Below are 11,902 nucleotides of genomic sequence, written 5' to 3' on the forward strand. Positions count from 1 at the left end.
TGAATGGTAGGTGGGTGGAGACAAAGGCTAGAGATGAAAAAGAGACAAAAGGGTGTCGGAGAAGGAGACAAGAGGAGTGCAAATGTAAAGCTGGAGGAAGGGATATGGGTGGAAGGGGATGGGGTTGGGAAAGAAAGAGGGGCGGGCCAGACCAGTGCGCGAGTTGGATGTGGAAACGGTGGGTGATGGTGTTCCCCTGTGCCTGTTGCCCCTGTCCTTCAGAGTCGGTGAGGCGGTGGGTTTGGGAGGTGTTGTTGGCGTAGCCTGGGCGAGTAATCGCGTGGCATTGTGTAACGTTGCTTTTACGTGGATAGGACAGGTTTGGAGGGATGTGGGCCAAATGCAGGCATGTAGACCCAATGTAGCTGGGACATGTTGGCCGGTATGGGTAAATTGGGCCTATTTCCACGCTGTATCACTCTATTACTCTAACTTGGAGAACGTAGAACCAATCAAGAATAAAGAAGAGAATTTATGCTTGGAATCGAGATGTAGGCAAGGCACTAAACGAGAACTTTGCATCAGTATTCATCAATGAAAAGGACATGGAGGACAGTGAGATCAGTGTGGAGAATACTAATATGCCAGGGCAGTTTGAGATTAAATAGAAGGTGGTATTGTGGCTCTTGAAGAGCTTTGAAGTGGGTAAATCCCTAGGACGTGATGGGATCTATCCCAGATTATTGAGAGGGACAAGAAAGGTGAATTTTGCCTTGATGAAGTTCCTTGCACCTTCTCTAGCCACAGGCAAGGTGCCAGAAGACTGGAGAGTAACCAACATTGTTCCTTTGTTTAAGAAGGGAAGTAGAGAATATCTAGGGAATTGGAGGCTGGTGGGCCTCACAACAGGTGTAGAGAAGCTATTGGAGAGGATTCACAAGGGTTGGATTTATGCACATTTGGAAGAGAATGGGCTAATTCGAGTCAGTCAGTATATATAATTTTGTGCAGGGTAGGTCATGTCTTGCAAACATGGTTGAGTCTTTTGAGGAGGTGATGAAGGTCATTGATGAGGGTAGGGCAGTGAATGTTGTCTACATGGATTGTGGTAAGTCCCTCAAGGTAGGTTGATCCAGAAGATTAAGATGCATGGGATCAATGGTGACTTGGTCATTTGGATTTAGAACTGGCTTACCCATAGAACACAGAGGATGGCATGATGGCGCAGCAATAGAGTTCCTGCCTTACAGCGCCAGAGACCCGGATTTGATCCTGATTACAGGTGTTGTCTGTACAGAGTTTGTACTTTCCCCCCATGACCGCGTGGGTTTTCTCCGGGTGCTCCAATTTCCTCCTATACTCCAAAGACGACAGGTTTGTCTTTCAATTGTCTTCAGTAAGAATTGTAAATCGTCCCTAGTGTGCAGGATAGTGTTAGTGTGGGGGTGATCGCTGGTTAGCGTGGACTCGGTGGTCCGAAGGGCCTGTTTCTGCATTGTATCTCTAAACTAAACTAAAAAGAGGGTTGAGGTGGAAGGGTGTTATTCTGACTGGAGATCTGTGACCAGCGGAGTTCTACAGGGATCTGTGCTGGGATCGTAAGAAAATAACTGCAGATGCTGGTACAAATCGAAGGTATTTATTCACAAAATGCTGGAGTAACTCAGCAGGTCAGGCAGCATCTCAGGAGAGAAGGAATGGGTGACGTTTCGGGTCGAGACCCTTCTTCAGACTGATGTCAGGGGGGCGGGACAAAGGAAGGATATAGATGGAGACAGGAAGACAGTGGGAGATCTGGGAAGGGGGAGGGGAAGAGAGGGACAGAGGAACTATCTAAAGTTGGAGAAGTCAATGTTCGTAGCCTGGGATCAGTCGTTTGTGATATTTATAAACGACTTGGACTTGAATGTAGATGGGTTGGTCAGTAAGTTTGCAGACAACGCAAGATTTGATACCAGCGGTGTCTCCACAGGTCTGGCAGTGTGGAGGTAGTGTGGAGGTCCTGCCCTGCTCCAGGCTCGCCCACATCGAGAGGGCCCACAAACCCTACACGGAGGACCTCACCGCACATGTCCGCAGGAACGCACTCAGGGTGGCCGAGGTCTGGATGGATGAGTTCAAAGATCACGTCTACATGGCCTGGAACATTCCCAGAGAGGTAAGCAGGGGGACGACGCAGAAGCCTCTGGCGTGGAGTCATCGTTAGCCTGGTGTGACAGCAGAGAGGCAGGACAATAAAAGGGCATGGAATATAAACAGGCAGGAGAAGCAACCTTCCCTGACTGTGGCGTTGCAGGTGGACGGGGTCAAGAAGAAGGCTTTCGGTAAGCTGGCCATCAGTCAGGGAATTGAGTCTAGAAGTTGGGACGTTATGTTACGGTTGTACGAGATGTTGACGAGGTTACACTTGGAGTATTGTGTTCAGTTTTAGCCATCCTGCTATAGGAAAGGTGCCATTAAGCGGGAGAGAATGCAGAGAGGATTTACAAGGATATTGCCAGGATTCGAGGGCCTGAGCTGGAGGGTGAGGTTGGCTAGGTTAGGGCTTTATTCCTTGGAGCGCAGGAGGCTGAAGAGTGAAGGGAAGGCACCAAATTGGGTGAAGGCACAGAGTCCTTTTCCCATGATAGGGGTATCAAGAACCAAGAGCATGGATTTAAGGTGAGGGGGGAAAGATTTGATAGGAAACTGAACAGCAACCTTTTGGGTAGTGGATATGTGGAATGAGCTACTGGATGAAATTGTTAAGGCAGGTGTAATAACAATGTCTAAAAGACATTTGGGCAGGTACATAGATGGAAGATTTAGAGGCTGAGACACCAAAAGTGGGTAAACGGGACTAGCTTAGATGGGGCATCTTTGTTAACATGGACGAGTTGGGCAGAAGGGCCTGTTTCATAGAAGCATAGAAACATAGAAAATAGGTGCAGGAGTAGGCCATTCGGCCCTTCGAGCCTGCTCCGCCATTCAATATGATCCTGGCTGATCATCCAACTCAGTAACCCGTACCTGCCTTCTCTCCATACCCCCTGATCCCTTTAGCCACGAGGGCCACATCTAACTTTCTCTTAAATATAGCCAATGAACTGGCCTCAACTACCTTCTGTGGCAGAGAATTCCACAGACTCACCACTCTCTGTGTGAAGAAATGTTTTCTCATCTCGGTCCTAAAAGACTTCCCCCTTATCCTTAAGCTGTGACCCCTGGTTCTGGACTTCCCCAACATCGGGAACAATCTTCCCACATCTAGCCTCTCCAACCCCTTAAGAATTTTATATGTTTCAATAAGATCCCCCCTCAGTCTTCTAAATTCCAGCGAGTATAAGCCTAGTCTATCCAGTCTTTCTTCATATGAAAGTCCTGCCATCCCAGGGATCAATCTGGTGAACCTTCTCTGTACTCCCTCTAAGGCTAGAATGTCTTTCCTCAGATTAGGAGACCAAAACTGTACACAATACTCCAGGTGCGGTCTCACCAAGGCCCCCGTACAACTGCAGCAGAACCTCCCTGCTCCTATACTCAAATCCTCTTGCTATGAATGCTAACATACCATTCGCTTTCTTCACTGCAATGTTTCTGTGCTCTATGGGTCTCAGTATTGCTCAAACAGTATAGATGGTTGGTGAGACCACACTTGTGCATTGAGAATAGTCTGGCCAGACTCCCAGTCCTCTCCAGCTTTGCTGTAAAGCTGTGGGACATTATTTATCCAACGGAGGTGATAGATGGCATTGTAGCTGTGTCTGGCTCCACAGTGGTGGGTACAGAGAGGGTAGAGCAGAGGACTGAGCACGCAGCCCTGAGGTTCCCCTGATGAACCGTGGTTGCACCGTGTCTGCGATTGTGTTCTCTGTGACGTTTATAGCCAACATTAATGTCTCTACACTTTACGACCACTGTTTTCCCTCTTCCCAACTCTCCAGAACTCCGGAATTGACATTGGAGACATTTCGGAGCGTAAGGCGCTGAGACACAGGTTGCAGTGCAGGAGTTTCAGATGGTACCTGAACAACGTCTACACGCAGATGAAGAAGTACACGGACACCTTGGCCTATGGCGTGGTAGGCACAGGCAGAGAGCTCACCTTCCCTCGTAAACAGAGGAGCCCAAAGGGGAGTTGTGGCTCACTGCTCCCGCATGAGAGGCTCAGCCACACTCAGCCTGAATCTCTGATAAAGTACTGAGGGAGCGCCGCACTGTGGGAGGGGCAGTACGGAGGGAGCAACACACTGTGGGAGGGGCAGTACGGAGGGAGCAACACACTGTGGGAGGGGCAGCAGTGAGGGAGCGCCGCACTGTGGGAGGGGCAGTACTGAGGGAGCAACACACTGTGGGAGGGGCAGTACTGAGGGAGCGCTGCACTGTGGGAGGGGCAGTACTGAGGGAGCAACACACTGTGGGAGGGGCAGCAGTGAGGGAGCGCCGCAATGTGGGAGGGGCAGTACTGAGGGAGCAACACACTGTGGGAGGGGCAGTACTGAGGGAGCGCTGCACTGTGGGAGGGGCAGTACTGAGGGAGCCACACACTGTGGGAGGGGCAGTGAGGGAGCGCTGCACTGTGGGAGGGGCAGTACTGAGGGAGCAACACACTGTGGGAGGGGCAGTGAGGGAGCGCTGCACTGTGGGAGGGGCAGTACTGAGGGAGCACCGCACTGTGGGAGGGGCAGTACTGAGGGAGCATCACACTGTGGGAGGGGCAGTGAGGGAGCGCTGCATTGTGGGGGGGGCAGTGAGGGAGCGCTGCACTGTGGGAGGGGCAGTACTGAGGGAGCAACACACTGTGGGAGGGGCAGTGAGGGAGCGCTGCACTGGGAGGGGCAGTACTGAGGGAGCACCGCACTGTGGGAGGGGCAGTACTGAGGGAGCAACACACTGTGGGAGGGGCAGCAGTGAGGGAGCGCCGCAATGTGGGAGGGGCAGTACTGAGGGAGCAACACACTGTGGGAGGGGCAGTACTGAGGGAGCGCTGCACTGTGGGAGGGGCAGTACTGAGGGAGCAACACACTGTGGGAGGGACAGTGAGGGAGCGCTGCACTGTGGGAGGGGCAGTACTGAGGGAGCACCGCACTGTGGGAGGGGCAGTACTGAGGGAGCTTCACACTGTGGGAGGGACAGTGAGGGAGCGCTGCATTGTGGGGGGGGCAGTGAGGGAGCGCTGCACTGTGGGAGGGGCAGTACTGAGGGAGCAACACACTGTGGGAGGGGCAGTGAGGGAGCGCTGCACTGGGAGGGGCAGTACTGAGGGAGCACCGCACTGTGGGAGGGGCAGTACTGAGGGAGCATCACACTGTGGGAGGGGCAGTGAGGGAGCGCTGCATTGTGGGGGGGGCAGTGAGGGAGCGCTGCACTGTGGGAGGTGAAGTACCGAGGGAGCCCCGCACTATAGGCGGGGCAGTACTGAGGGAGTGGCGTACTGTGGGAGTGAAAAAGTCGCCCCTGAGGTCCTCCTTAAATTTTTCCCCTCTCACATTAATCCTGTGCCCTCTAATTTTGGAATCCTCTACCCTGGGCAAAGACTGTGAGCATTCACTTTATCCATCCCTCAGCTTCCTAGTCAGCCTAACCAACCTCTCCCTATTACTCAAGCCTGCAAGGCCAGCTCACATCTGGTGAATCTCTTCTGCACCCTTTCCAACTTAAAGACATCCGTGCTTTCGCCGGGGTGACTCGAACTACACACAATACTCCAAGTGCGATCTCACCAACAACTTGTACGGCTGCATCACGATGTCCCAATGTTTGTACCTCAATACCCTTCCCAATGGAGGCAGGAGTGGCAAACGCTGCTTTCCCCACACTGTTCACCCGGCCCACCACTCACAGGAACCGTGCACCTGTACTCCCAGATCTCTCTGCAGCGCTCTACCCTTTAGAAGTGAAGAGACGAGAGAGAGTACAGAAGGGAGAAAGAAAGCCATGGGGGAGGAAACGGCCTTGTGATTGTGGGAGATGGATGTAATCCTTCCGCGGGTGAGCCGGGGCTGGGCTGGGCTGGCAGTCCGGGGGGTGAATGGATGGATGTAATCCTTCTGCGGGTGAGCCGGGGCTGGGCTGGGCTGGGCTGGCAGTCCGGGGGGTGAATGGATGGATGTAATCCTTCTGCGGGTGAGCCAGGGCTGGGCTGGGCTGGCAGTCTGGGGGTGAATGGATGGATGTAATCCTTCCGCGGGTGAGCCGGGGCTGGGCTGGGCTGGCAGTCCGGGGGGTGAATGGATGATGTAATCCTTCCGCGGGTGAGCCGGGGCTGGGCTGGGCTGGCAGTCCGGGGGGTGAATGGATGGATGTAATCCTTCTGCGGGTGAGCCAGGGCTGGGCTGGGCTGGCAGTCTGGGGGTGAATGGATGGATGTAATCCTTCCGCGGGTGAGCCGGGGCTGGGCTGGGCTGGCAGTCCGGGGGGTGAATGGATGATGTAATCCTTCCGCGGGTGAGCCGGGGCTGGGCTGGGCTGGCAGTCCGGGGGGTGAATGGATGGATGTAATCCTTCCGCGGGTGAGTCGGGGCTGGGCTTGCAGTCCGGGGGGTGAATGAGGAGGGAGTTACCTAATCCACATCTCTCGTCTACCTGTGTGTTACAGCTGAGAAACGCTCTGAAGAGTGACCTGTGCCTTGACCAGGGTCCGCAGTCGGACAACATTCCCATCGTGTACATGTGTCACGGGATGACACCACAGGTATGCCAGCGTTCCGGGTCTCAGCATGTGCACTGATCACGGTGGGATCTCGGAACGGGAACAACATTGAGCATCAGGAACAGGAGCAAGGGAAGCCATGCAGCCCCTCGAGCCTGCTCTATCATGGCTGATCGCACGCCTCTTTTCCACCCCAACCCCGTCTCCCTGATTCCCTGGTCCAGAAGCCCATCAATCACGGCGGGAGAAGGAATTCCGAAGATTCATCACCTCTGTGTTGCACTTTCCCCTCTCACCTTAAACATATGCCCTCTAGTTCTCGATTCACAACCATGTGGAAAAGTATAGTTTAGTTCAGAGATACAGCGCAGAAAGTGGCCTTTCGGCCCACTAAGCCCGAGCTGACCAGCGATCTCCACACATTAACGGTATCCTACACACACTAGGGACTATTTACACATACCAATTAACCGAAATAGCTGTACGCCTTTGGAGTGTGGGAGGAAACCGAAGATCTTGGAGAAAACCCAGGCAGTTAAGGGAGAACATAAACTCCATACAGACAGCACCTGGTCGGAATTGAACCCGGGTCTTCGGTGCTGCAAGCGCTGTAAGGCAGCAACTCTACCGCTGCGCCACCGTGGCGCCCAGGTTCTGGAGGCTGGTTTGACTCTTTGTTTACCAAGCCGCTCGATAGGACTTTGGTTAGGCCACATTTGGAGTATTGCATGCGGATCTGGTCACCCCATTACAGGAAGGATGTGGGAGCTACGGAGAGAATGCAGAAGAGGTTTGCCAGGATGCTGCCTGGTTTACAGGGTATTAGCTACAACGAGAGGTTGGACAATCGTGGATTGTTTTCTTTAGAATGCTGGAAGTTGAGGGAAGACTTGATAGAAGTCTATAAAGTTACGAGAGGCATACAAAGGGTAGACAGTCAGAACCTTTTATCCCAAGGTGGAAATTTTAAACTCAAGAGGGCACAACTTTGTGAGAGGGGAAAAATTTAAAGGCAATGTACAGGGCAACTTTTTTTACACAGAGGGTGGCGGGTGCCTGGGATGCACTGCCAGGGGTGGTGGTGGAAGCAGGTGCCATAGTCGCGTTCAAGAGGCTTTTGTGCAGGGAATGGTGGGCAGGCAGAGGAGATTAGTTTATCTTGGCATCATGTATGGCCCTAACAAGTGGGCTGAAGGGCCTGTTCCTGTGCTGTACTGTTCTATGTTCCAAGTGACACACTGATGATTGATTCATTGATTGAAACTTTATCACACGTGACATGTTTGACACACTGCACACACTGCACACAAGGTCTGCAAAGAGCCGTCACGCATGGGAGGAAGGGTCTCGACCCGAAACATCACCCATTCCTTCTCTCCAGAGATGCTGCCTGTGCGGCTGTGTTACTACAACTTTTTGTGTCTACCTAGGGCATGGACAAAGTTACAAAGTATTCATTGCAGTCCACAATGGCCCCTCTTTGTTCTCGCCCACCCCCCACCCCACGCCGGGCCCCTCTTTGTTCTCGCCCCCCACGCCACACTGGGTCCCTCTTTGTTCTCGGCCCCCACGCTGGGCCCCTCTTTGTTCTCGCCGGCCACCGTGGGGTCCCTCTTAGTTCTTGGCGGTCCCGCCACACCGGGTCCCTCTTTGTTCTCGGCGCCCCCCCCCCCCCCCCCACACTAGGTCCCTCTTTGTTCTTGGCCCCCGCACCCCATGCCGGGTCTCCCTTTGTTCTCGGCCCCCCACCCCACTCCAGGTCCCTCTTTGTTCTCGGCCCCCCACCCCACTCCAGGTCCCTCTTTGTTCGGCCCCCCCACCCCATGCCGGGTCCCTCTTTGACCTCGGCCCCCCACCCCACGCCAGGTCCCTCTTTGTTCTCGCCCCCACCCCACGCCAGGTCCCTCTTTGTTCTCGCCCCCCACCCCATGCCGGGTCCCTCTTTGTTCTTGCCCCCGCCCCAACCACACGTGGGCCCCTCTTTGTACGTCCATGGGAGATGACCACTGTCCACCTTCCTCCTCCAGGCGGTGTACTACATGAGCAGCCAGCAGGTTCACGTGGGAGTGCTGAGCCCCACCGTGGACGCCGTGGACAACAGGTGCCTGGTGGAGGTGAACGGCCGGCCTCGGCTGCTCGAGTGCAACTACGCCGAGAGCAACCAGATGCGGCTGCACTGGCAGTTCACGCAGGTCAGTACCTCAGTGGGACCTCCTCACACACCACCCACGGGGGCAGAGACACACCCACAACCAGCATTCTCAGCACTTTTGGCTCGCTCACCCTGAATCACAGGCTTGGACAGGGTTGAAGGACGCCCTTCAGGCCTTTTTGCCTGGACTAGCCCAATTACATGTAATCAGCCTCATCTTTGTGCACATTCAGTGTTATCGTAGACAGTGATAGTGATTACCAAGATTTGCAGCCAGATCTTGATCAGCTGGGCAAGTGGACCGAGGAATGTCAAATGGAGTTTAATGCAGATAAGTGCGAGGTGTTGTATTGGGGGAAGTCAAACCAGGGCAGGGCCTTCACAGTGAATACAGGTGCATAGTTTGCTGAAATTGATATCACAAGTAGGTAGGATGGTAATGAGGGCTCTGGGTACAGTCAGGGTGTTGAGTTTTTACGCTGGGACATTAAGTTACAGCTGTACAAGACGTTGGTGAGGCTGCATTTGGAGTATGGGGTGCTCAGTTTTGGACAGGCTGCTCTGGGAATGATGCCAATAAGCTGGAAAGAGGGCAGAAAAGATTTATGAGGGTGTTCTACACTGTAGTATCTTTCTCTTTGCACCACCTGATGTACAGGTGTGCGGCCTGATTGTACTCATGTACAGTATAATTCGCCTGGTTATCACGCAAACAAAGTTTGCAAGGCGGTAGCTCCAATAGCTGCACCACTGCGCCACCCTCTACATTCCTCCAGCACTCCATGTTTTGCAAAACCAGCACCTGCAGTTCCATGTGTCTCTGTTCTTGTAACATTCTAAATTCATTGGGGTGGAACCCACTCCAAGACGGACGTAAAGCCCACCGTTTGACCTGTTTTTACAATATGTTAAATGGTCAGCTCGACATAGATTACCAAATCTGCACCAAACACAAACCTATCAGGAGCAGGCCAGAGCACTCGATTCATTCCGAGACACCAGCTACCAATACAGATGTGTACAGCAATTCATTCTTCCCTCACACAATTAAAGCATGGAACAGTCTTTACCCTACGATAGTTACTCAACCAGATTCAACTAAATTTAAGGTAGCTCTTCTTCTCCAAGAAGCCCTTCTTGCTTAAGTCCATACTCCGCCACCTCCAGTTTAAATTCCATTTGGTATATGTTGGAGGACCAAGAACCAAGAACCAAGAACATGCTAGTCTCAGATGCTCAGACCTGATTTAATACCATGGGATTTCTGTCCATTAATGTTTAGAATTTTCTTTTATCTCTTTCAGGGCGGCTCAGTGCAGAACCGAATATCAAAGAAGTGCTTGGAGATTGAGGAGAATAGTGAAGGTGAATATGGATACCAGCTTGTAATCCAGAAATGCAGTGGTCAAAAGTGGACTATCTCAAACATCTTAAGGAAGATGAATTCAACATGAACAGCTTTCCTCGCCCTCTCCCAGTGTAGCTTCTTTAAGCATCTGCTCTATTTATTGTGTCTCAGGTTTCTGGGAAGAAGGGTTGTCTCTGTTCATCTTTGAATGGAGCTAGGGTGGGTTTTAGGTACGGCCGCGGTGATGGAGGTCAAAATAGTGATATATTTTGTATGTGTAAATAGGCATTCAGGAGATGGATATACTTGTTATGTTTGTCACGTGGAAACGGAACAAAGTGATATCGTTCCTGCCTTGGCACATGTGAGGCTGTATTAGCGGTGACTATTCTGTGACATAGGATCAGTGGGATTATGTAGGTGGTCTGTAATCCATTTAGGCAAATGTAGTAAACCTCCATTGATCCAGAAGGTCATTCACATCAAACCAATGGCAAATCCCGGCAGTGTTTGATCAAAAACACGCCCATCTAATCTTCTCTGGTTGGAAAAGGCTTTGTTGACTGTGCAATGCAGTGTCGTTGGGTGGGCAGAATGAGTCTGGTGCTGACACCCCCGTAGTTATCTCTGAGACTCCTCCAAATCTGCCTCTGTTCAAACCCAACGGGAGTTTGGGCTGAACTGTTCCTGGGCGATCCCACAGCTGCAAGGGTGAAGAGCGTTTAATTGTTGTATGTGTGGGCAATGGAACAATGAAATTCTTACTTGCTGCAGCTTAACAGGCCCGTAAAAGCAATTCCACACAGATAAATATGATATGATCAATAATACAATAAATGAATAACCATAATATTTGGTAACCATAACGGTGCAAATCCAAAATCTGCAGTGCAACCAATGACAGTTGTTCATAGTTGCTGAGGTTGGTGTTGTGCAGTGTTCAACTCCAAAGACGTACAGGTTTGTAGGTTAATTGGCTTGGTAAATGTAAACATTGTCCCTAGTGGGTATAGGATAGTGTTAATGTGTGGGCATCGCTGGTCGGCCCGGACCCGGTGGGCCGAAAGGGCCTGTTTCCGCGCTGTATCTCTAAACTAAACTAAACTAAACCTGATAGTTGCTGAGAAGAAGCTGTTCTTGAGCCTGGAGGTCACGGTTTTCAGGCTCCTGTACCTTCTTCCCAATGGTAGTAGTGGGATGAAAGCGTGGCCTGGGTGGTGTGGGTCTTTGATGCTATTAGGTGCCTTTATGAGGCACCTGTGATGGACCAGACAGTGTCTACCACTCTCTGTGGTCTCTTCCGAACCTTTGAGGATCACTCTGGTGTGTGTGTGACTGGCTCTGAGTTTACCTAGGACTTCAGTAACAATCCTGAAGAATCATTTAATCCATTTGCCTGCATTTGAGACATTGGAGGGTGTCTATGATTCCAAATATAAGTCGATCTGAAACAAATAATTGTCAAATCTCTGTATTTTAAACACCCCTAAATAATGGGTTAGTGAATTTCTAATTTCTTTTAATTTTTTTTAATGATTTTTATTCTTGTTTTGAACAATCCTAAACCATGGTGTGGCTCAAAATAAAACCATGAGAAGATTGCTTGTGCTTTTGTGTTGGTTTGTATCTGGCATCGATCGGCTGAACTTGCTTGCGGAAGTGCAGGCCTCCTGCTTTGGGCACTTGCTGTGTGAAATTCGATTTTACGCGGAGTAGACCTCACAGCCAGTGATGACTCCTGATGAAGTCGTTCCCATGGTGATCCACGCTCGTGTGCTGGACTGATCCTTCGATGGCTCCCCGTGCCTCTGGCTCGACAGAATGTAGGGCA

General features: G+C 51.7%; 1 protein-coding gene across 1 annotated transcript in view; it reads left to right on the forward strand.

Annotated features, from left to right (window-relative positions):
• The window catches only part of LOC144602315 (polypeptide N-acetylgalactosaminyltransferase 18-like), a 47,638-nt gene extending 35,974 nt beyond the window's left edge, over positions 1-11,664 (forward strand). Inside the window, exons 7-11 of the mRNA XM_078415268.1 lie at positions 1,913-2,098; positions 3,864-4,001; positions 6,518-6,613; positions 8,599-8,763; positions 10,028-11,664. Coding sequence (XP_078271394.1) covers positions 1,913-2,098; positions 3,864-4,001; positions 6,518-6,613; positions 8,599-8,763; positions 10,028-10,177 — 735 coding nt within the window. The 3' untranslated portion in view covers positions 10,178-11,664. The remainder of the gene's footprint in view (positions 1-1,912; positions 2,099-3,863; positions 4,002-6,517; positions 6,614-8,598; positions 8,764-10,027) is intronic.
• Positions 11,665-11,902: the final 238 nt, after the last annotated feature.

The sequence above is a fragment of the Rhinoraja longicauda genome, chromosome 18 (genome assembly GCF_053455715.1).
Source record: "Rhinoraja longicauda isolate Sanriku21f chromosome 18, sRhiLon1.1, whole genome shotgun sequence".
Classification (NCBI taxonomy): domain Eukaryota; kingdom Metazoa; phylum Chordata; class Chondrichthyes; order Rajiformes; family Arhynchobatidae; genus Rhinoraja; species Rhinoraja longicauda.